The 25,805-nt window shown below is 47.0% G+C and overlaps 1 protein-coding gene across 2 annotated transcripts in view; it reads left to right on the top strand.

Annotated features, from left to right (window-relative positions):
• Nucleotides 1-25,805, top strand: part of CTIF (cap binding complex dependent translation initiation factor) — a 137,666-nt gene that overhangs the window by 49,199 nt on the left and 62,662 nt on the right. For both annotated transcript variants that reach the window (XM_015615207.2, XM_015615206.3), the window contains exon 7: nucleotides 20,651-20,727. In XM_015615207.2, coding sequence (XP_015470693.1) covers nucleotides 20,651-20,727 — 77 coding nt within the window. The remainder of the gene's footprint in view (nucleotides 1-20,650; nucleotides 20,728-25,805) is intronic.

Below are 25,805 nucleotides of genomic sequence, written 5' to 3'. Positions count from 1 at the left end.
ATCCAAAGCAAACCTGTTTTTGTTTTTCCCAGTCATTTCTATAGACTCCAAAACACACCCCTTAAATCCTGCCTGAATTTTAACTTCTCAATAATGTTACATTTTCTTCTCCCTTGTTTTCTCAGGGGATTCATTAGAAAACTGAGAGGTTTTTGCTGCACGCCCTTGAATTTGCTGAATATTTTCCTGCAACTTCCATGGAAGTAATGTGGAGGAATGATTAAATTTTTAAAATGTTATTAAAAGTAGCCAAGAAAAAAAGAAATCCAGATTTCTAAAGATCCCAAGTAGAAACTCAATGTTGCTTTGGTTGTTTCCACTATTTCCACATCCTAATCCCCTTCCCTGCTCTCTGTAAAAGAGATGAATTTTTAATAAAATGAAGGGAAGGAAGGAATTTTCTCTCAAAAAAAAAAAAGTAGGCATACCACAGGACCAGAGAAGGGAGACGTGCATACATCCCCGTTGTCAGAGGGACCTGGAAAGCCTAGAAACACCTCGCTCTCTAAAAATCCTGCTAATGGGGGATGTCTTCATCTCTGGTCCGACAAAATAAGAGGTTAATGTTTCCTGTCACATTTATAAATTTCTTCTTAACCAGAAGATGTTCCCCCACCCTTTTCTGCTGCCTTTCCTCTGATGTTGTGGGAATAGAAAGCAATACAATAAATGAGACCAGAAGTTCTTAAAATGCGAATTTCCTGCCCGGAGGCAGCAGGTAAGTGAATCCCATTCAGCTTGGAGAGATGTATATATAGCTATGGGTGTAAATATAGGTATTTAGTGGCAGGGTGTTTATTGCAATGCTAGGTGGTTTGGTCAAAGATTGTCATTTAAGTGGGAAATTTATTGCTGCACACGACGCCTGGATGTCTCTTCCATGGGGAAAATAAAGACTGTTTATGAAGGAATTAAATGATGTCCTCCCTCTGGTAGCAGACCAAGCTGTAAAACCCAGAGGTCCTTTTAGTCCTACGTTTGTATTTTTCGTCTTTTTATGATTTTAAAAGTACTTTTGATAGTTGGCTTTTTCAACATCATGAAATGGTTTGGGTTGGAAGGGATCTCAAAGATTGTATTGTTCCAACTCCTCTGCCATGGGCAGGGACAACTTCCACTAGACCAGTTTGGTCAGAGACCCAACCAGCTTGGCCTTGGGACACTTCCAGGGATACTCCATTGACTTCTCTGCTGGCTCTGGAAATGGCCCAAATATACACATGCTGGCATGGTCAGTGAAAGAAAACTCTGTGGCCTCCCCAGAATGCCTTTGCTGGATGGTGGGCTTGAATGATTTCATTTTGGCTAACAGGAATAGCGAGCAGAATGTGGTCTCCACACCTTTGGCCACACAACGCTGTCCCTGTGTCCATGTATTCTAAAGAGTTATTCCTCTTTATCCTTCTGTTCCTCGTGTTGTGGAGAAACTCCTCATTGTTGGCTTGCTTTCTTTTTCATTCTTTTTTCTTTTTTTTTTTTTTTAATAATTCTTGTAATGTTTGAGCAGAGAAACCACTGGAGAATGATAAAGCTTCATTTCTTCCTGCTTTTGTGACCCACTTCATTATTTCATTTCTCATTGTATATTCTTCTGAGGCACCCTGTCCAAACGGAAAGAAAATATGTGTGGTTATAGGAGCTGTTTGTTTCCCTTTGGCTGAGAAAAATAAGACCCCTTATTATGGTGGGCAAAATAAGGTATCACAGAAGATATGGATTGCTTCTGCTGCTTGGTTCTAGGGAAGGGACTGCTGATACTTTCTCCATTAGGTATCTGTGAGCAATGTTATTTCCAAAAGCTGGTGGGCTGTGTGTACCTTCAGCTGGCCAGCCTTCCTCTTGGTGCTCTGCACAGATGAAATATAAAAGTAAATATTCCTTAAGTTTAAGTTGCTGCACATTTTCTGGACGAGAATGAGAAGATTTGGGTCAATAGTTATATGAACATGGTTTGGAGGAGCAGCAGGAGAGATGAGACACCCTGTCTCCTTGTTCCGTGATTTTTCCACAATAATCCAGACCAAAGGCAGTTTTTAAGATTCAAGTGAGAAACACAGATTTGCCCATGTATTCAAGAGAATTTAAAAAAAAAATAAATCATGAGTTCAGGACAATCTCCAGGTTTGCAGCCTGAAGACATCATCCCAGTGCTGCTGCTGGACCCCCTTGGGCTCACCACAGAATGGCCACAGTGGCTGCTCTGCTCCAGCCATTGGGCATGTGGTTAGTGAATATTTCGTTTTCCAAAGTTTTCTTCTTGTTTGAGTTGATCCCATCCCTCTTGCCCATGGAGCTTGTTCAGCCCTGCATCCAGGATCTCAAAACTGCCTGTCAGGAGGCTGTTGCAGGGGAGAATCAATCTGTCTTCCCATGAAACCAGCAGCACAAGAGGAAACAGCCTCAAGTTGCATGAAGGGAGGTTTAGTTGGGTATTAGGCAAAAACTTCTTCATGGAAAGGGTTGTTAAACATGGAAATGGGTTGACCAGTGCAGTGGTGCAGTCCCCATCCCAGGAGGGATTTAAAGGCCATGTGGATATGGCACTTGGGGACGTGGGTCAGTGGTGTCCTGGGCAGCGCTGGGGGAATGGTTGGGCTTGATGGTTGGCCTGGTCTTTTCCCGCCTAAATGATTCTTTAATTGTATGAGTCTGTCTCTGGTGTAAGCTGTGCTGGGAGGCACCAGGGAGGAAGAAGCTTCAGGATTGCCTGTGGATGTAACAATTAACTCAACCTGAAGGTTATGGAGAACCTGGGGACTAGGCAGATGGCTTGTCTCCTAGGTGCAACCAACATGCTAAAAAAATCATCTCCTTGCATGCAGATTTTGATCTGGAAGCTTGGTGGTGTGTTTTAATACCTAGATTGTTGTGATAAGGCTTCAACTTGTGCATTATTTTGCTGTCAGAGCAAAGCCAGCCCCGTGTGCCTCAAGGCTTTGGGAGGCGGTGCAGTCCCTGCGCTCCCTGAGCCAGCAGTGTCCCGGCACAACAGGTCACCACCCCAATAAGCACAAAGGCAAGGAGACAGGCTCACACTGAAATGGTATTTCAGCCAGAAAGAGTAAAGCAGGTAAAAAAGTACCCTGACCATCAGTATGTGAGTCGCCACCTTCATGTTGTGATAATCACAATATCGGTTTTCTATTTTATTTTTTTTATGGCTGGCTTAACAATTAAAAGGCTACACTGCGCTTTGGTTTTTCCAGTCTGCTGCATCGTGTGACCCCGGTGACTCCGAGCTAAGCCTCGTTATATAATGGTGGGGTGTTTTTTTGGAAAACCTCCATTTAATCCTTTCAGAGCAGAATTTGCTGTTTTTGTTTTCTTTCATATCATCGTCTTGTTTCCCCCCTCCGCCTACCCCTTCCCCGGCGGCGCACGCTGGAGGCGTCAGTCTGGGAGCAGGGTCCTTTCTTCCCTTCTATTTTTTTTTTTCCCTTTTTTTTTTTTTTTTTTTTCAAATCTGGAGAGAAAGGAAAAAAAAAAAAGGTTTATTTTCGTTTGCTTGGGTTACAGCGCCTTTCCCCACCGTCGGGGGGAAGGACTACGTGATGTGCAGCAGGTATTTTGTGAATGGAGCACAACCCTGTGACTCCCCGTCGCTTGACCGAAGGGGGAGGCAGGGGAAGGAGAAAGAAAAAAAAAAATAATAAAAACCACCACCCAGTGACTCCATCTGACTCGTTTTGGCTGGAAAACTTTTTCAGCGCTGTGGTTCTTAAGCCAGGAGGAAGCTTTCTTCTGGCCCAAGAACAATAAAGGGGTCAGCAGCCTAATCCTCCCTCCTACACCCTCTTCCTTCCATTGTGAGGGGTCTGTGCAAATATCCCAGGCTGCTTCTGCTGGGGCCTGAGGGACCTGAGCCGCACATGTGACATTAAAGAGAGACTCCGCGAACTCTGTAATCCTGCGAAAAGGAAAAAAAAGAAGAAAGAGAAAACAAAATGAAGTCTCAGAGGAGCTCTATTTCTGGTGTAGTGTTACGCCTGGAGAAGTTACCAATGGGTGTTTCTCATGGTGGGGGGAAATCCGTCCCCTTACCCTGCCTAGGTCCTCCTTCATAATGCTACAGCAGCATCTTCCCCACTTGCTCAACAAGTGGCCAAATGCACGCCCAGGGAAGGTGAACCCTCATGTCCCACCAGCCCTATACCTCCTCCATTTCTTGGCTTGCCCAAGAGGGGGAATTTCTGCTGCTCCTGTAGTCCAGGTGTAAAGCCTGTGTGCTGCAGGTGTGTAGTCTCCTGCAGGGATGGGGTTGAAGGAGGCCCAGCTGCTTTATGTGCTATGCTTGTTCCAAGGATTCACCACCACCTGGCAGCACTTGGTTTTTCAAGCCAGCATTTTTAATGACTCGCTTCTCAGATATATATCACAAACCATGAAGGTCTGAGCCAGCAATCCCTAGGGTAAAAGATCTTCCAGAGGTGCTGTGGGGCCACAGCGATGTGCCCACCAGTCCTGTCTGTCATGAAAGCCACCTGCATCTCTCTGGGAAGGAGGTCGTACACTGGTCAGAGGGCTGCTATGGTTTCTGTGATATTTCTCATGAATCTGGAGCGGTCAGAAAACCTGCAACCCACATTAGGTTCTGCCACCATGAGTGGTGATCCTCTTTCCAGGTTGTATCTACCAGGCTAGATGGTATCTCCTCCCAAAGGAGAAGGTGGGACCTGTGGCCTTCTAAGAGAAGTCAATTTCAATGCAGGAAGCCACATCATACATAGAAAACCTGATGCATTTGCCAGAGGGAGAGCATATCATGCTCATCAAGTTGTAGGAACCCACCTTTTGTTTGTTTGTTTGTTTGTTTGACACAATTAACCAGCTGACAGCATGTGTGACCTTGCCTGGCCATATCCCAGCTCGCTGGCCCTTGGCACTGCGCGGCCACGTGGATGGCGGTGGCGATCTCGCCGTAAGGCAGTTCCTGCCGTTATTATCTCCTCGCCGTGTTGATAACACTTTGCTGGCGATGGCCAGGATTTCCTCGCACTACAGAGCTTTCCTGAGGATCAGCTCTGCGAGCGGTGGAGGAAGCAGCCACTGCGAGATTGCTCCTGGCTGCTGAGAACGCGGTGGCCGACTTCAAACGTACGTGCGACCTGACATGATCCGAGGAGCGCCACGCCGGCTCCTCTCTCCCCTCGCCCGCCTTGTCAGGGCGGGCGGGTGGAAACTCCTCTTCTCCTGCAAGTGCTCCAAGAGCTGAAGCGAGACTAAATATGGTTATGAAAGCCCATCAGAGCTGGGGGAGAGTTGTCCCATGTCTATGCCTGGAAATCTGAGGGAATGGTGAGGACAGTCATGGCCAGGGTGGAATTCAGAGTCTCACCCCCACCCTTCTTGAGGTGCCCAGTGTTGGGACTACAGACACTACACACTTTCCTTTAGTTAAAAGGAAGACCACTTGTAGTTTCGTTTTTAAGTGCTTAGGCAAACAGATTTGTTATTCAAACTGTTTTCTTTTTTTACAAATGCCCATGTTTGAAAGTAAAAGCAAGAAAGTTGGAGGTTCTTCTTTCAGCCTTTTCTCCTGGTGCTGGAGCAGCTCTCTGATCCCTGCACACAGTCTGGCTCCAGGATTTTGGTGGTGCTTGCAGGTATAAGTGATAATTACATTGGCTTTGTTGACCCTGGTGGAGGGCAGGTGAAGTGTGACAGAATTCCAAGACAGAACTTCTTTGCTTATATTCCAGAGCAACAGTGCCCAGTTGTCCATGGCCAGCAAGGCCACAAAATTAGAGTAGCTCCAAGGGTTGCAAGTGTAACTAAGGCTGGGAACCGGCTAAGTTAGAGGCGAAGTTCTGGGATTACTTGACCATCCTGACATTCCTGTCTGAAGGAAAAGAAAACTGCCTTGTTTGGCTTCTATTTGCTGCATCTTTTCCTGCTATGATTTACATACCAGGCAGAACATGAATTTGTTCTGCAGGTCCTCAACTTCTGAGAGTTGTTGGTTCAGGAAGGGCAAACCTGTAGTGCAGCAGCTGGTGGCTGTGCTCTTCCAGGAGACCTAAGGTAATTTTCCTGACATTAGATTGGATTAAAAGACAAGGTGTTCTCACAGCACAGGAGTCTTTCTGCATTTGAAAACCAATGATTTAGTGGGCACCTAGAGTGATCTGCAGTTAGGGTTGGAGAAATCCAGGCATCTTTCACAGGCATCTTGCTTATCCAAAGGCACTTCATTATTTGGTGCCTTTACTGTGTTTAGCACAGGTAAATTAGAAGTTAAAGCCCTGATGGGAAGGCCTTACTGTTCAGGGGCAGAGAGCAATGCAGCAGAGCATGGTTAGAAAGGAATTTATAGCAGGACGGGTAAGGGTTGAGAGTGGGACTTGATGATGGTCCCTTAGAATCCATTGTTAGGTCTGGGCAAATTGGTGCTCCTTGATGAGAACAGTCCTCTTCCTGAAGAAATCCACAGAAAATCTCCATCTTCTCTGTCCAGGTTTCTAACCTTCTGCTTTTCTCTTCTGTTGAAGACTTGGTTGTAACACATGTTTGGAGTGGCTGCCTGGTTGTTTTTTTTCCCTCTGCCAGACCTGCCCACCTACCCACAGCCACCAAGGTCCTACCATGAGTAGATGCAATTGAAACAAAGTTTAAAAGCTCATATGAATGGGAGTTGAAAGGTAAAACATACCCCAGTCCTGCAAGTGACCTCCAGCCCTTTGGAAGCTATTTGGCATCTTGAAAGATTCCCCATTGGGTGCTGCAGTTTGCTCTGGGGTGGTTTCATGGATTTTGTGTTGCCACATCTCTCTTCTTCCCCTGTGTGGTCACCAAATAGCTTTTCAGATCTTAGCTCGTGCAGAAAGACACGTCCAGGGGACAGGTTCAGGGAGTATCCTGCCCTGGGAGGTGAGGGCTGAGGTGGCTGGGAGTTTCTGCTGGAGCTTTAAGGAGTCTCCCTGTGCTGGGAGCTGTGTACAGTAGGAACAGTCATCAGGCTCATCTTACGTGCGCCTCGTCTCACTGGTTAGGATCGCTTCCCCCGTGGAAACCATCAAGAATTTCCGTTATTTCCTTTCCTGAGGCTTTGTTTGGGTGGGGATTTCTGGAAGGTATTTCACAGGCAGGTATAATTAAAGAAAGACATGCTTGCCTGGAGGCTTGACAAGGTTTCTTTAAAGCCAGGCCTTTAGTGTGGTGGCAAAACAGAAACCGTTTGTTTCCCGGTCCAATTGAGGGGAGGTTGGGGAAAAAGGGGGAGCTAATCAGCTGGGAATCATCCCAGTTAAATGCTGCACACCAGGGTTAAGGCCCTTATCCAGCAAATCCTTGAAATATGTGCTTAATTTTAAGTCCCTCTGACTTCAATCTGTTTACTCTTGTGCTTAAGTTTAAGCATGTGCCTAAGTGCTTGGCTGGCTGCACGCCAAGCCAAATAGTAGACTTAGGAGCAGACTCACATAAAGTAAGTGCTTTGCTGGACTGAAGTTCCATGGGACAACGGGTGGTGTGCAGGTCTGGGATGCTGGAAGGGGACGGTGCTGTGTATCCCAGCTCCATCAAGTTATCCTGTGTTGGGTACCAGAGACCTGAGGCTGTGCTCACCTTGCAGGCAACATCCAGACAGTGTGGCCTCTAAACAGGTACCTGAATTTCAGGTTTTACCTGAAATTTACCTGTTTCTCTGTTCTGAAGGCATCAACCTCACCTGTAGCCTTCTGTATATCACAGAAGAACACAGTCTTGGAAAAGCATATAATTTATTTCCTCTCCATTGAGAGAAAGGAGCATGTTAATGGAGGAAAATATTCTTGATTTTATCATCAAAGAAGGAAGGAGAACAGATTCTATGACCTGACTAATAAATCTTTGTAGGAATTTGTGTGGCTGCATTAACACAACAAAAAGGACTCCTGTATTAGCACAAGCTTTTATAATGGCTTTATCTTCTTCTTTCCTGTTCCAAGCTAATTCCTGAAAGCCTTCTTCTAATCCCCCATTTTGCTCATCCAGCCTGGACTTCTTAGAATGGCAATGGGGGTTTTTTTCTTCAGTTTTAATCTACAAATGACAGCTCTTAAAGCTAATAACTGTAGCTGTGGCACGCACAAAAATGAAAAACTGCCATCAAGAAAACAAGATGTGTGTTTTTTGAAAACACCACTACCAGGGGTTAAGGGAAATTTGCAGCTGGAACAAATACAGCACTCGTCTAACTTCCTCAATAACTCTGCCGAGGGAGCGGGCAGTTGCCAGACTGAGGAAGCGTGGTTAGCCATCGAGTCTTTGAATGCAGCTCCGTTTCCCCCTCAAACCCATGGAATTTATATTAACCTCCAGCTTTTCTTAGCTGGTGGGAATTTTTATTTTTTTTTTTAATTTGCTTGGGTAAGAGCCTCACTTTTGTTACTTTGGTTCACAGGAGGAGTGGAGGAGATGGTTCTGCTCCTCATGCTGCGCTTTTGCTGGCAGAAGGCCAGCGATGTTAAATGAATAATTTTTGGCAGTGATAAGGAAAGAAAGGTTGAGGCTGCCAAGTACAGAGTCACAGATGTCTGAAGGCTTGGTTTTGGGAAGGGCAGGCTTGAGAGATCCTAGCTCACTGAGTTGTCTCCAGTCCCATCAGAGATGCAGGCAGGAGGAAGTACCCCATGTGCCTTTAGCATCTTGTACCTGGGTGTAAATGGAGCAGGCAGAGAGCAGTATCACAGAATCATGGGATGTCTTGGGTTGGAAGGAACTTTAGACACCGTGTCATTCCTCCTCCTGGCATGAGCACCTTCCACTAGCCCAGCTTGCTCCAAACCCCATCCAACATGGCCTGGAACACTTGCAGGGATGGGGCAGCCACAGCTTCTCCAGGCAACCTGTGCCAGGGCCTCCCCAGCCTCACAAAGAAAGAAATCCTTCCTAATATCTTGCTTCAATCCACCCTTCTTCAGCTGTGTTTGAATTTCAGTCAGGATGTCTAAAACCACTTTCAGAGAAATACTTGTGTACCTAAATTAAGGCCACAGGAGATCTCCCTAGGTGAGCATGGAATGTAGCTTGGGAGATCTCATATTGCATTGTAGGGCTCCTGTAGGATCCCTCTGTGATTTCAGAACCACTTTGAAGGCAGGGAATCTGTAGGATGCTTGTGGCTGTGGTGCTGATGGTGGTGGGCAGGAGTTGTGGGAAGAGAAGGGAGCTGACTGAATGGACAAGGGGGATGTGCTGGTTGCCAAAATTACCATCCCTGTGGTGGCAAGCAGTTTGAGGTCTCCTTCTTACTTAGTAATCACTAAGTGCATCTGCAGTTTTCCTGTCATCCCATTCTGCTTATTTCCCATTCCAATCTTGGGGGCCACTATCTCAGACCCTTTCCAGCTTCTGGAGCTGAACCCATCACAGGCCCAATTCTGCCAGCTACAGAGACATCAAGGAGATTAGAAAGCAGCTGAAAAAACTTTAGTGAGGAGGGGCAACATGACCCAAGACATGCAATGTCTTTTATGTTGGTCACTTGACATATGAAAACATAACCAGGAGTTGTGTGGCTTCTTCAGTTTTGGTGCTGATTCTTATGGAATCATAGAATGGCTTAAGTTGGAAAAGACCTCTCTAAGATCATCAAGCCAAACCATTCCCCCAGCACTGCCAAGGCCACCACTGACCCATGTCCCCAAGTGCCACATCCACACAGTTTTTAAACCCCTCCAAAGGTGAGGAGTCCACCACTGCCCTGGGCAAACTGCTTCATCGTTTAGCAACCTTTTCTGTGCTGAAATTTTCCCTAATATCGAACCTCAACCTAATGTTTTTTGTCCCCACTTGGATCTGATGAAACACCTGAAGGTGCATCCTTGTGACCAGTATGAAATTAATTGAAGAGGCTTCACCCAGCACCTGGTAGTCATCACAAAAGCAGCTGTAAGTTACGCTTCCTCTGGCAGGAAATCAGATATATGAATGGTGCCACAGTCTTTGGAGATGTCATGTTGGAGATTTGGGCTTTGCAAGACTCAGGAGAACAGATATGACCGTCCTGCTGCTTGTCGTCTGTCAACTTTGGATAGAAAGCAGTTTTTGAGGATTCTTGGCTTGGTGGAAGTGCCAGATCCATTTCCAATGTCATATTTGAACACTTCTGTAAAGCAGCTACAACCATGCCTTTCTTATTCCATTTTACAAAGTAGCCTGTGGCTAACCAGGGCCTGCAGAAGGTCAGTGGAAAACCACCAGTGTAATTAAGATGTCATGGGATATTATTGATACTCTGTGGCAAGTGCATCATGTTTTCTGAGCTTTTCCCTGCCTTAAAGCCCATTACAGCAGGAGGAATCCTAGATCCTCAGTGTATAGCAGGAAGATCCTGGGCGGGATCAGACAGATTTTTAAGGAGCTGTTTCTTCTCCCCAGGCACAAACTGCCAGTAAACTGGCAAGGACCAAGTCAGACCCTTGTGTTGCATAGCCCACACTCCCATGAAGGACTGGGACTTTTAGGAGGAGGGTTTTTGTAGGATTAAATTGGCATGTACACATTGGGATGTTTTCCAAGTGAGGGTGACTGAGACATGGGATCTTCACATGATCTCTCTGGGCTGAACTAGACTAAGCAGCAACTTCAGAGAGGAGAAGAGACATCTCTTGGTGGCACAGTCATGAGGAAAAGGCATTGGCTCTTAAGCCAACTATAGATAGAATATCTGTTGTGTGAGAATGTTTCCAGCACAACACAAGGGACTTGGGAAAGGAAAGGACCATGCTTCAGCCATGAGGGTCTGTCAGAAATGTCCACTGGAGGGACTGCCACTACCATGACCATATTCAAGTTGATGCCAAAATTCCCTTTTGCTTTGATAGTGCAGCATATGGATCACAGGGATATGGATATGGATCATGTTAAAAAAAAAAAAAAAAAAAAAAGAAAAAAAGGAAAAAAAAGCCTGTTGAATCATAAACTATTGCTTGCAGTCTTATGTTGTTGAAAAACTTCATGCACTTGGAAGGTGTCCAGCAGGAAGTGCCACAGACTGAAAAGGTTCTCCTACTGCCTCTGGTTCTACCCATAGTGAAAGAAAATAGAAGCCACCTGCTGTGTGTAAGACTGTGAAGTTGTCACTTTGTTAATAAGAGGTTTCATAATTGTTGCACTGTCCCAAATCCCAGGAGTTTACAAGATCTTGAAGCTCCTTCAGGTTGAAGTCCTGGTCTGTCCAGAAGAAGATGAATGGAAGCCAGGTTCTGGGGGATTGCATAGATGGACATGGAAAACATACCTTATTTTAATAGTAATAGTGAAATGGAAATATTCTTGGATGTAGCCCTTATCCCCTGGGAGAAAAGCTGAGGGTCAGGCACAACTGGCCAGAGGAGGCTGTACCAACACTGGGGATAACACAGAAAGGTTCTTGCTTAGAGGTTGCTAAACTCCCTGAGGCCTATCAGGTGTGTTTATAGGTCACCTTAAGAATTTATCCCAGTCTGCATGTCTCCTCCTTGTGTCACCATCCACCACAGTGGAACAGTGGGGAGGTGTTGAGGGGCCTCCTGCCATCCCACCTCACTTCATCTCAGCTGGAGAGATGTGGTCAAACAGCATGCTGAGCTGCACAAATGGGGGTGGTGGGCTTTGAAGAGCACAAGGGACAGGAAAAAATAGACTGGGGCACATAGAAAATACAGAGGAAATGTATATTTTAAAGAAAAGAGAGGTCCCAGAGGCACTGAAATAGCTCAAATTATAAATATTCCAATAACAACCTCATAACACTCTTAAGGCCCAGGTAAAGCCATTCCTCCCCGACCCCCAAGCTGGTGCAAGCTAAGGAAGATGTAAGAAAAGCTTTTCAGAGCTTTGCAGCCCTTTCTTGGGATGAGCTTGGGTTACCTGGACAGACTGCAAACCAAACAGCATCTGTGGTGCCTCCCAGTCACAAGTGATGTGGGCTGTATTTATTCCCAATATTGGCTGAAAAAGTCTCCTTTTTCCAGGGAAAAGCAAACCCAGGTCATCAATGCGATTTATTTTAGTGATTCTTTAAATAATCTGCATGTAAGGACTCCAAGCAATGGTGTGGTTATAACTATACTTACTGGATAAATGTATTTATTTATGGATGGGATGCTTTACTGCTGACAGCACAGTTTGTTTTTAAGCCTGACCAGGGTAGAGGAAATACATACAAATAAACAATAAACCTAAACAACACTAAAATAACATCAGTTAAAACAATTAGAGTTACTTCCACTCACAAAGTATTGTTCCCATTTTGCTACAACATGGGAAAAAGCTCCATTTCCTAAGTCAGCTTGTAACTGATTTGGGATTTGCGGATTCTGGTAACAAAAGGGGATTTCTTTTGTCTGTTATTTATACTCTTCCTATGGCACCGTGTGTCCGTGTCGGCGTGTCTGGAGCACCCTGTCTCAGTGCAGCAATGTCTCCAGCCTGTCCCATCTCCGTGCCTTAGCTGGGCCTGGTTGGGCTTCTCCTCCTGCCCGTCCTGCTTGTGCTGGTGTGAACTTATTTGCAGAGGCAGTTCCTCCTAGGAGACTTTGTCCTGGTTTTTAAAGTTTTATTATCTCTGAATTATGTATAATTCAGGAGCTCAGGGGCCAAGAGTTAAAAATAGACCCCGGAAAATGCGCTGTCAGTAATCAGCAGAAGGCGTCAAGGAAGGTTCAGGCCATGTTTTAATTGGGATGCTTTGCCTAATTATTCTAATGCTTTAATTGCATTTGCATCCTTCACCCCGCACAGGGAGTTTCATGCCGGGTTGTGCTGCCATTCTCTGTGTGTTTTGTGCCATCCCAGAGCTGGCAGCAGAGGGCTGAGGTGGCACAGCTTAGCTGCCACCAAGTATTTTGTGCCACTGAGTATTTTCAACGTTGTCTTGCCTCTAGCTGTGTGTCTGCTCTCTGTCAGGAGCCAATAACAAACACCAAGGAGAGGTGATGGGAAAATAAGTGTCTGAATGACACTTCATTGAGTCTAGGACTGCATGTGTAGAGTCTGTGATTCACCCATCATTCTGTGAGAAGGGCACACCAGAGCATTCACACTCAGCAAGTGGGAATCCAGGACTTTGTGTCCTTGGGGCCAACAGGGGAGGGCAGAGTCCTGCAGGGAATACTGCAGGTGTTTTTAGTGATAACTCAAGAGTGATGTTTAGCCATGACAGTCCTGATCACAGTCACAGCCATCCCACCCTTTTCTTTGGAAAAAGTCTCCTCCACAGTGCTCATCAGTGAGGCACATGTGCTGCAGCCACACCAACCTTTGCTGACAATCTGTGGTTTATGCTGTACACCCCAAAGATGCATTTAACCAGGAAATCCTCCAGACTGCAAGGAATTACTTAGAATCATGGAATTATTTAGAGTCATAGAACCATATAACAACCTGGGCTGGAGGGGGGACCCACAAGGATCGTTGAAGTCCAGCTCCTGGCCCTGCACAGGACATGTCTAAGAATCCCACCCCGTGCCTGACAGTGTTATCCAAATGTTCCTGGAGCCTTCTCTGGGGCATGTTGCACTATGCCATGACTCATCAGGCCAGCACATCCTACTGTCAAGGTCCCACAGAACATCTCTTCTCCACAACAGAACTTCTTAGAGCCATGGTGGCAAAACCCAGAAAGCTGTGCTCCTTTTCCAGCTCCTGGATGGCTGGAAATTAATTTCCTTGTCAGTCCTGTAGTTGAATTTAGCCCTGGCTCCAATCATGGAGGTTGAAGAAGGTGTCCTTGGAGGCTGCCAGGACCCACATGCACTGTGTTGTGGGTGAGGAAGGATGGTAGAGTCACAGCCATCAGGTACTGCAAGGGTGTACCTGCCTTTTATCTTGTGTAGGGAGTATTTTGCAAAATTGTTCCTTAGATATTGAACACTAATTATTCGACACCAATATGCTTATTCAGAGGCAACTGTTATTGTAGGCACCTTACAGGAAATATGAATAGCTTGCAATTTAAAGGAACAGATTTATCACTTACATTTTAACAGAGAGGAAATAATTTCTGTGTGGCTTCCTGACAGTGTTTGGTGTCCTTCCACGGCCTCCAAACCAGGTCAAGGCTTTGGTTTGTGCCTCAGCTCTCTCCTTCCAAGATGTAAAAAATTCCCCTTGTGTCTGACAAACCAGAGCCATGGGAATTCCTGGAAGAGAAAGAGGCAAGTGGCCGCTGAGGACAGAGTCCTGCTGAAAATGCTGACAGGACTTAGAGATACTCATATGTGTGGCAGCACAATGTATCACTGAGTCATGGAATCACAGAAGGGTTTGGATTGGAAGGGACTTCAAAACTCATCTCATTCCAACTCCTGCCATGGGCTGGGATACCTTCCATTAGAGTCACCTCCAGCAGAAATGCCAGCCTTGGGTGGATAGAGGTGATGGGGGTGCTGCCTGTAGCACTTTTGCCATGTTTTTCATGTGCAGGGGGCTGGGATGGTTGTACTGTACACACACTGACACATTCAACCCCATAGGCACCATGATTATGGGACTGGCACAATAGAAGTTAAATAAACACAGAACTGCAGTTCTGTGATGTCCTGGACTTCCCTGCCTTGGACAGTCCATCCTGAAGGCAGATGAAAGCCTTGTAGCAGGGTGTTGGAATTCACTGGGTGGGTTTCTGGAACCACAACATATTTATCTTTTTACGCTCCCTCCAGCCTTTGTATTTCTGTTGTTCCCTTTGCACAGGCAGATGGGGCGTCCTCAGCGATTCCAGCCCCACCTCACCCTTCCCACTCCCCCAGAAAATAAATCCCACCCTGAACTTTGAGTGCAATAAAACTGAGTGAAACTCCCAGCTCCTACCTCAGGCCTAATAACCTGTTTGTTCTGTTCAGGCCTTCTGCAACCATTTGTTTAAGATAAGCAAGGGCGGATGTTTCTTGAGGGCACAAAAGGCTCTCAAGATAAAGCTCCTGCAGGACTGATTCTGTGCTGTGGCTGGATCATTTCCTTCTCTCATCACCTGAGCGTTGTTTTTTTCCATCAGTCCAGTGCTTTCCTCAGCCTTCTGTTCACAGTCAGGGTTTCAGTGTTGCTGTTTCCTATTCAGGTGTCTTCAGCTGCCTGATGATCACAGGCTGCTGGTGTTTCTGCTGTATGGGGAAACGTCTGTGAAAGAGGCTGAGCAAGTTGTTGTGAGTGAAGGCACTTGCTCTGTGGGTTGAGGTTTCACATCTGAAAGTCAGGCTGTAAAACCACACAGATGAAGCAATGAAGCCAAACCCCTAGAAGCCCCTCAAATCTTTGTGAAACACCTACGAGGTGTTTGAGGTGTTTGGAGGCAACAGCTGCATTTGGGAATACAGCAGTGGAGGAGAAGGAGGAGGAGGGAGGGTGCAGGATGGTCCCAGACAGGACTATCCCTTTTGTAAAGCTGTTGTTTTCAGGTGCCAGAGAAGTTGCTGTGATTTGCTGCCTCAGGGTGGTCAGCCATCTTCTCAGGGAAGACTCAGTGGCAGGAGAAAGCTCTGCCTCATTCCTGTTTATCAAATTGTGATTTGGGAGTGTTCGTGAAAGAGAAGCTGGACCTGCCCCAGCCCTGAACCCCCTGCCCTGGGCTGATCCCCCAGTGTGGGCAGCAGGGGAGGGGGGATTGTGCCCCTGTGCCCCTGTGCTGAGGTGAGACCCCACCTGCAGAGCTGCCCCAGCCCTGGGCAACACCAGCACAAGGACGTGGAGCTGCTGGAGCCAGCCCAGAGGAGGCCACGCAGCTGCTGCCAGGGCTGGAGCCCCTCTGCTCTGGAGCCAGGCTGGGAGAGCTGGGGCTGCTCCCCTGCACAAGAGAAGGCTCCAGGGAGAGCTGAGAGCCCCTGGCAGGGCCTAAAGGGGCTCCAGGAGAGCTGCCCAGGGACTGGGGACAAGGCCTGCAGGGACAGCACCCAGGCAATGGCTTCCCAGTGCCAGAGGGCAGGCCCAGCTGGGATATTGGGAAGGAATTGCTGGCTGGGAGGGTGGGCAGGCCCTGGCACAGGGTGCCCAGAGCAGCTGGGGCTGCCCCTGGATCCCTGGCAGAGTGGTGGAACTAGATGGTATTTAAGGTCCCTTCCAATCCAAATCTTTCTAAGATTCTACTAATTTACCATCCCCAGTAAAACAGGCAAAGCTGGTTTCCTCCTTCAACTTGTTCAGATGATCCTGCTGCAAAGGAGGCATGAGAAAAAGGATGACAAAGTCTTTTTTGTAGCAGGGTAGTACTAATCCCAACCATTTCCCTCCTCTGTTCCTTCCCCTTTTACTTGTGTACCTCCCAAGACAGTATCCCCCAGGTTACTGGGCTAGGGTATGGGGTGGGATCAACAGAGGGATGTTGATGGAGAGAGGCAGATATCGGTGGGGAAAGAGGTAGAGGCTCTTGGATTGCTACAGAATGCCAGCAAGATCTTGAAAGCTTTTTATTTGTTCTTTCATTAAGCTTTGATGTAAATGTGTCTGGGGAGCAGCTATTTGGATTCCCATGGGCAGGTGGGCAGGGATGAAGCTTGACAGGCACTTTCCTTAGAAAGATAAAGCACAAAATGAGTGCATGTGCCTTCAAATGTGCTGCCTGTGGCCTCTGTTTGCAGCAGTTCTAGTGGATGACAGATTTCCCTAGCTGGCCATATGACAGTCACCTGAGCTTGACAGACATCACCTTGTCCAAGAGTTGTTTTCCTCAAAAAATCTAAAAATGTGTATGCACGTCACAACACAGCTGATCTCTTGGGGACTGGCCCAGAGGGCAGACCATTCCTGAACAGCCCTTCTTTTCCAGAGTTTTTGGCCCCTTCTTGTTAGAGCACGCATGTTTATGATTTAAATTGGAACATATGTGCATTAGAAGTCCCATGGGCATCTCAGGTTCTACTCCAAGCTTCTCACCATGCAAACCACAGAGTGTTTAGCTCCAAAACTGAAAATTAGCCCTATTAACAGTCCTTCCTGTGACCATGGGCTCCTTGTGCTTTGCTTTTCCCAAACCCATCACTTTCAGAACCAGCAGCACTGAAATACTGGTTTGTTACCGTCTCCAGCCACCTGTGAATAAATATCAAGATAAAAACGTGGGAAAGAGACCAAATGCGATCTTGCTGTCCCACTGAGGAGTTGCAAAGCTGCCTATGGAAACCATGAGCACACCTGAGTTGTGTTGTGTGATTGAGTTGAGTTTGATGGTGTTTCTGGCCAAAGCAGGAGAAAAACCCATTCCCCTTCCAGACCCACTGCAGAGCAGAGGGTGTCTTCTGCCTCGAGAGACATTTTCCTTTGGCTCTGTTCAGGGATTTTGACTTCAGAAGGAGTGTGTCTGCTGAAAGATGGAAGAGCTGCATTTCAGATCCACGTTGTCCTCAGTGAGCTGGCTCTGCTGAAGGCACTTCCACGGCTGTCCTGCATGACAAATGATGGACAGCAGCCTCGAGACAAGAGCTGTGTTATCAAAGCTCTCACCATACCCTTGGGATTCTATCCCCACCCACCCATCACCTTTGGTCTTCTCCAGCCACTCCGCCCTACTTGAAATTTGCTGATATTTCCTTTTACATCAGCGTGCTGCACAGAAAAAAAAAAAAAAAAAAGTCAACTTTTCTCCTTTCCAAATTTAGCTTTGTTTAGGCACCAAAATAGACAAGAGTAGGGATTGGTGACTGGTTTTTTCCAAAACATTGTCTCACAACGAGGACTGAGGAAGGGAACTGCTCAGCTGGAGAAAGAAGATGTTTGATTTTTGTAAATGGGGACACAAAGTTCTCTCTTGAAGCACAGGCAGTGTCCAGGAGTGCTCCTTGGATTAGGAACTTATTCCAGTGTAATTAATTCATCTCTCATCCCATTGATGTCAGCTGCTGGTGGGTAGAGGTCTGAGGAAGCGCAGGGGTTCTGTGCAAGAAGAACATGCAGGAATGTGTCACCTAATGTATGGTTTTTAGTTGGAAAGAGCAGAAAGGCAGCTCCTGAGACTTTAATGAGGTCTTCACTTGAGGAAATTGGTCCTTGTGTGGAGCGCAGATAGTTTCATTTTTCCAAGGTAATTATATTTACACATGTGTCTGCAATGCAGCTTAAATTCTTAAAGACACTCCAAGCCTGCTGTGGTAGTACAACATTTAGAAACAGCCTTGCTAATTATTGGACTATTTTTAGCCTCATTTCCTAAACTAGCTCTAGTGGGGTTGGACAATGTGTCTCCTCCTTCTCCTCCTTTTCTCATTCAGTTTGGTATCTGTTGGCCAGTTTCAAGTAGTTTTTCAAAGGAGCAGAGACCTCAGAGACACCAAGCTCCTCCTGTGCATTCAGTGAAAATAAATGATTGGGAAAGTGAGTGTTGAGGAACACTCAAACCACAGCCCTCAGCAGTGAAGCAGTTTCAGTATGAGCACCCTGGTCTGGTGGTAGGTCCCTGCCTGTGGCAGGTGGTTTGGAACTGGATGATCTTTAAGGTTCCTTCCAACCTGAACTGTTCTGGGATTCTGTGATTCTAAGCTATTACAGAATCATGGAATTCTAGAATGTTCTGAGTTAGAAGCCACCCAGAAGGACCATCCAGTCCAGCTCCTGGCCCTGCACAGACACCCTAACAATCGTACCCTGGGCACCCCTGGCAGCTCTGTCCAAAGGCTCCTGGAGCTCTGGTGGCCTCGGGAATGTCCCCATTCCCTGGGGAGCCTGGGCAGTGCCAGCACCCTCTGGGGGAAGAACCTTGCCCTGATATCCCACCTGAACCTCCCTGGCACAGCTCCAGCCGCTCCCTGGGTGCTGTCCCTGTCACAGGGAGCAGGGATCAGAGCTGTGCCTTGGGAAGAGCTGCAGACCCCAGTGAGGTCTGCCCTCAGTCTCCTCTTCTTGAGGCTGAACAAGTGCAGTGACCTCAGACACTTTCTCCTGTGGCTCCTCCAGACCCCTCACCATCATTGTAGCTCTCCTTTGGACCTTTTCTAATTAGCTGTATGTTTTGGCTGGGTGAATTCCTTATGGCTTGAAGTCTGGAGGAGCGAAGCTCTCCAAATGGGAAAGCTCCAGCTGCCATGGGATCTATAGGGTTGCTGTAGCAGCAGTTTCTCCTGGCTTTTTGCAGTGGTCAGGATGGATGGTCACAATAAACCCTGTCTGTCCTCAACTTGGTGGTGTCTTCTCTGGCCTAAATTCATCATCATCCCCAGGAACCTTTCTCCTCCATTACATCTTCTACTGGAGAAACTCAAAATACTGTTATCTCAGTAACTGCTACTGCAATAAACTGTCCAAATTTTCAAAGGCTCTTCACACAGAGAGGGACTTTTTTCTCAAGTCAGTGTGTTATGTTCTCATGCCAGTGTCACAAAGCTGCTGCTGGATGAGGCATATCCCCACCCAGCCCTTGCCCTTGCCCAGGCTGCTCCCTCATGGCCCCTCACATGTGGTGATTCCCAGCAGTGGCTGGAGCTCCAGGCTGAGGTAGATGGTGATGGAAATAAAAGGAGCAACTTTTACAGGGCTTTTATTACCAGCTGGGGAAGGACAATACTGCATAAATAAAATTCATTATGGTTATGACAGCTTTGTGGTCCCTGGAAAATAAATAATACTTTGCACTTATGTAGGGTCTTTCATCCAGGAACCTCTAAGCTCTATGTGAGCATTAAGAAAGCTTCATCATGCCCATAGTAGGATGGTAAATACAGCAGCCCCCTTATCAGATGAGCAGACCATGTTAGAGTCAGCACCTTCAGTGGAAAGAGGGCTCTGGGAAGGCAGCAGCTGGAGTTACACACAGCTCTGCCACTGCCTTGTCTTGGAATCATAGAATCCTAGATTGGTTTGAGTTGGGAGGGACTTTAAGGTCATCTCATTCCAATCCCCCTGGCATGGGCAGGGACATCTTCCACTGTCCTAGGTTGCTCCAAGCCCTGTCCTACCTGGCCTTGGACATTTCCAGGGATCCAGGGGCAGCCACAGCTTCTCTGGGCACCCTGTGCCAGGGCCTAACCACCCTCATAATAAAGACTTTCTTCCTAATTAGTAGTAAAAAATTTCTTCCTAATATCTCATCTAAATCTACCCTTCTTCATTTTGGGCTTGGGCACATGATTTGCCATCCTTGTAGTCTCAGTTGTTTCCTGTAAGGTGGATCCCACCTGTCCTTGCTGCAGGGGTGGCATGGGCTGGCTCATTCATGGTGGGCAGGCTCAGTGAGGTGCTCCTGAAGGAGCCAGGTTCCTTCCTGGTGGAGGGCACAGTCCCATCTGACCTACCAACTGTGCTTCCTATTGGTTTCCACGAGTACCCTCAAAATGATGCTGAGCATCCTTCCTTCACAGACATTTTTTCAGCTGTGTTTTGGATAAATACAGAAAGGAAGCAGCCCGGGGAAACTGGACAGCTTAGGTGCACCAGTGTGTCATGTGTGAAGTGGGTGAATTCCTTGTCTGTTGTGTGTATGGGATTTATACATACGTGATCCAGTTTTTTGCCCTGCGTGGTTTCTCCCATACAGAAATTGCAGATAACTTCATTCCCTGCTCCTTGCAACAGCCCTGAGAGGCTACAACACATCTGTAGATTTTCAGACCTGCTCTTGTAGGGTCTGGAATGTTGCGAGGATGTCGGGGGGGAAGCGGTTTCTTTTACCATGCTCACGTGCTGGGTGTACATCTCTGTCTCACTCTCACCCCTTCTTTGCTGATGCCTCCTGCAGCTGATGGCTGCTTTTCTCTCTGTTTTACAGGGTTACCATCCGTTGCCTCATGAAGCTGAAATCGCACACACCAAAAAACTGTTCAGAAGGAGGAGAAACGATCGGAGGTAGGTGAAGCCTCTTTAGTGCCTTGTTTGTTTGTTTTTTTAATCTTCTCTTCTTTGTTGCACATTTTCCTCAACTGCTTCATGGTGAGTCTTTGGACATTGCTGCTGTTCAGTAGTGTTAATGTATAAACTCTTATTTCAGCACTAACATCCTGAAAATATCTTGGTATGGGTCCTGTATTGATCCAGGAGTACCTTAAGGACCTTCTCTTCCCCTTGTAGTTATTCCTGCAAAGCCAGATCCCCCAACTTGTACTGAAAGAGATAGCTGGCAAGCTATTGTCTGTAACAGCTCGAGTCCTTGGGATTTGCTTTCTCTTTTTCTATTGAAAAGCAAAATTTGCTGAGTTTCAGGGTTGCATGGAAAGTGAGTACGGTTTGGTTAAGAGGGGGTCACAGCCAGCCTTGGGTGTCTGTGGGAAGGAGGGGATGTGGTGTGCACACAGCCAAATTCCTGTGGCATTGCTGATTTCAATCCATTGAGTTAACTCAATTGGATATTTAATTGTGTAAAATGCATGTTCAATTATATGAGGGCATCTAAAGTCCTTGATGGGAATCGTGACTATGGTTAAATGTGAAAAGAAGTGAGGAACAAGGGAGTTAATTGTACATGCAGCTTTATTTCTCCTGACTTGTTCTGCTCCAGCTGAGACAACACACCCAGGGCAATAAAGCAGCTCTAATACCATGATTTTGAAAGATGATTGAGCAGGAGAAAAAGTGGGCAGTGTTTTCTCCTGGAATAAACTGTAGTCTGTGCCTGAGCTGTCACAGAGGGCATTTTTGGTGAAGTCCTGAAGACACCTTGGAGTGTGTCCTCAAATCACTTCTTGTCTCGTGAACAGCTATGATATAGCTAACTCTGCGTGGTTTGGTATTCCTAAACTTCACTGAGGGTCCAAAAAAGAGCTAAAAAGAGTTTTCTCAGGCAACCTAGAAACATTCTTCTGTGAGCAGGATAGTTTGTCCACAGCAAACTCCGTTTCCTCTCCTTTTGGGGATCCCTCCTTTTTAGCTGTACACCATTCAAAAGCCTAGTCTTGTGATTTGGGTGAGTAGAAAAAGGTCTTAATTCAGCTGGGTTGCAACCCTGTGATCACCAAAACATGGTTATAACCAGGTCTGCTGTGTTGCAAGATTGAGCTGGGTGTGTTTAACTGGCTCCTCTGAGGAACCACAGTGGACTTTAGGGAGTTCTGCTCCCATCTCTGGTGTTCCTCTGCCATACAAAGGGTGCTTGATGCTTTGGGAGGGGAAACCCTTGGGACTGAGACGTCTGCTGCCTGAAGCCCCATGCCCAAGGCTGTGATGAGCCATGGAGCTGTGTGTTGGGTCTTCCCCCTCATCTAAAAAAACTTGCCAGTTGGAAGAATGGGAGGGAACACACCAGATGTGCATTTCTGTTTCTTTTTTTCTTTCTGGTCCCTTCAGATAAGCCATCAGCAGGCAGAAGCATTCAGCCCCCCAGGGCATCCCTGCCTCCTGCACAGATGGCAAGGAGAGATAGCAAAACAAACTGCCTTGGGCTGGGGTTGGAAGATCAAGGGGTGAGATACAGCCCTGGCCAAGTAGGACTGGGATAATGTCCTGGGAGAGGAGAAAAAAAGCCTTAAAATTCAATTGATCCGGCATCATTCCAGGGGAGACCTGGGGTCATTTCAGCCCTAAGCAGTCACAAATGAAATAAAATGGAAAGAACAGAAGGTATGCACTTCTCCCCAATTCCTCCACATTGCTGTCAAAGCTTAGCCAGAAAACCACATTTATTTAAGTTTCAAAAAGCTAAGAATCCAGAGTAGAAGGAGCTGGAGTGAAAAGGCAGTTTTTTAAATAATTATTTAAAAGGAAAAGGCATGGTTCCCATCCCCTTCCTTCACCTTGAAACCTCATCAGCCTCCCTCTCCCCATGCCACTTGTTTTCCTGCTGGAAGTTTTCAACGCCCCCTTGTATCTGTGGTGCATTTGGGACTAGGAGGGGAGGTTTAGTCCTTTTAGTGTCACTTGAGTTGCTCCAAGAGAGCACTTGCGCCTTAAAATTGATTTCTAGAAGAGAGTTAGCTCTCAGAATGTTTATTTTATGTGGAAAGCATGACAGAAGTATGGAGAGAAAAGGGCAGGAATAGAGGGGGGAAAAAAAGGGAATAGGAAAAAAACCCAGATGGTATCAGAACACAGACTACAAAGCTGTTTACAGTTTATTGCAGTGCTATTATCTTAATGTCCCAGCCATTATTCTGGGGCAGAAAAGCTCCATTCCGGAGCTGGTGGAGCCACACAGGTGACATAAAAATTCCTCAGGGTGAGGTTTTATGTTAGGCAAAACAGTCAGGAGTAATGCGCTTTTTGTTTAAAAACCTCATCTGGATATGGGGAGAATCAAAATTGCAAGAGTGTGGATGGGGCATCAGGGGTAGTGAGGCTTGGGTGAAGCCTAGCAGGGCCATTTGGTGATACATGGGTTGGGAAGGGGCTGGGAAGCAGCTCTGGATGCCTGGACCCAAGGGAGGAGGGTCAGGTTTCCTGAAAAGGGATTGGTAGCAGCCAAGGATGGGAGTAGGGCTGGCATGCAGCAGGTTTGTAGGGAGAGAAGAGGTTGTCTTGCTAAGCTGGTTAAAAGCAGGTGTGGCCCCAAAGTCCTGGGCACATCTGGTCTTCATGGGGCAGCTTTTCCTCTGCTGCTGAAGCTGGTGGGTCCTGAAGCAGCATCCTGGGCCCCGCAGGTAATGCCTATATGGGGTGCATGAGTTCTTCCTGCCCAGCAGTTGCCTCATCCAAGGCTGACAAATCCCCTGTGACCATGGTGGGCATCTCCTGCCAGGTGCAGGAGTCACCCTCACAAGGCCATCCAGCCTGGGTCAAGGTGTCAACCCCCAGTTTGACCTCTGCTTGATGCACAGGTCCAGCTGGCCTTGCCTTGTGGTAGGTGACCTTTGGCTTGGCTGGAGCTTTTATATAACACAGCCATTACAAAAAAAGCACATTGGTACCCAGAAATCTGCCTTTTTCTTTTTCCAGCTGGTCTTACAAATGGTAGTGGTTGCCTCCCAGAGTGTGTGTGGGCTTCTCTGGCCTCCCTGACAGTGACATTCAGATGGGGACATGGATTGGGCTAGTGAAGCACCTTTTGTTTCACATGCAGAACGACGGCGCTGATGTCCGGCCCTGCTATAAATAGCGCCTGTCCCTGCTTCCTTCCCGTCACCTTTCCTCGGGAAATGTTGTCCCTGTGCTGTGGAGGAGCACAGCTCACCTACCCTGAGGTCTCTGCCACACACCTTCCACTCTCTTCAGGAGGAGCTACACCAGGGGAGTGACCCACAGCTCCCTCCAGGCATATGTGTTGTGTTTTTATGTTCATCATGTCTTTTCCATTTTTGTGGATGCCTTATCCTTCAAAGTCTTCAAGGCCACACTGGATGAGGCTCTGAATAACCTGGCCTAGTGGAAGATATCCCTGCTTCTGGAGCTGAATGGTCTTCAGGGTCCCTCCCAAGCGAAATCATTTTGGGATCCTGTGATTTCCCATGGATGCATTCATTTGTTGCATAAGATAGGTATGAAGAGTGAATTACAAGTCATTAAAAAAACTGAGCACATTTTTCATAGCAGCAGTCAACATCAGAGCCACACCTGATGGAGGATTTTGTTGTACAGGGTGCTGTAAAAGCCTACAGGACATGGTGAGGTCCTTGCAGCAAAGAGCTTATGATCTGAGCAGAAGAGGTATCAACCTCCCCTGGCAGAAATCCTGCAGCCAGTGTCTTCTCTGTTGGCTTAGAGTCAGGAGGTGTGACTGCCACCTCCTGATGAGGATGGTGGAGGGCATCACTGCTTGCTGGGATGATGGAAAGAGAGCAGCACAGGCAGGTCCAAAGGCACCAAAGGCCACTTAGTTTGACCTCCCAAAGGTAACCACCTCTAGGGAAGGAGGAAGTTTTCCTGGGTGGTGGCAGGACCCCTCCTGCGAGAAAAAAAACTGTGGGATATGAGGCACAAAAGACCCATTTCTCAAGTCCTCTCCTCTGTCCTTTCCCAACCCAGTGCCTCTCTGCTAGCAGAGCACAAGTTGCTGGGATGTGATCTCCTTGGGCAGGTGGGCTCTGAGTTTGGCCCCTAGTTCTTAAAGAAATTCCAAAACTCCCATTTTTTTAAGCACTGCATATTGACTTTGTGTTGCACAGGGTTCCTCCAACTCTTGTGGCCTCCTGGTGTGATGTGTTTGGGATAGAGAGTCCAGCAAAGAATCCTTTGGCCTGGAGATGCATGGAAATACATGGACAGAAATACATGCCCCAGCCTTGTAGGAACAATAAAAAGCACTGCCAGTTCAGATAGGATTTACAGGGAATATATGGAATTGCAATGGGTTAAGACAGGTGGGGTTGTACCTACTTCTTGGTCTTCTGGTTAACATTACTGGAATGGTTCTGTGCTACTTGAGGAAGGGGACAGTTTTCTTGAGGAAAACCAAGAAAGGGTTGCTGGGGAAGTCTTAAAAAGTTTGCACCGTTGAAATCAATTTGATCCAACATCTTGATGGAATCAAAAGACTAATCAGGCTGAATACCCTACCAAAAGCAAATCTTTGGGTGTGCACAGATGCTGGCTAATACCTCATGGCTCTTTTGGTGGTCCTTGTCTGTGGGCAAGAACAGGAAAGGATGTCAGAGAGAAGAACAGCCCCATATCCTGGAGAGGATGGAGTAAAAGCCCAAGAGTTAATCAATACTGCTTCACAAATGGCCCCTAAATTCCTCTTTTCAGTAGAAAAAGTGGGAATCTCTTGTGTTTCTTCTGTGCAGCTGATGTGTCTTCAGGCTTTGAGGTGACCAAAGCCATGAGGGGCTGCCCTGCCTGTCCCAGCCAGGATTTTTGGGGAACACAGCCAGCCCCAGGTGAAGGACCATCACCTTTAGCTGTGGCTGCACACTGTGTCACCTCCTCCTTCTCCTGTTGGTTGAGATTTAAAGAGGGGTGTTTCTGCACCTGGGAAGTCCATCCTACATAAAGCCCCTGTGTGGGGAGCTGCAGGAGAAGGCTGCACAGGTCCTCCTGGCTTATACACAGAGCAAAGA

This window comes from Parus major, chromosome Z (assembly GCF_001522545.3).
Source record: "Parus major isolate Abel chromosome Z, Parus_major1.1, whole genome shotgun sequence".
Lineage (NCBI taxonomy): Eukaryota > Metazoa > Chordata > Aves > Passeriformes > Paridae > Parus > Parus major.
The sequence above is the reverse complement of the archived record's forward strand: the minus strand, read 5'-3'. Positions and strand labels throughout refer to the sequence as shown.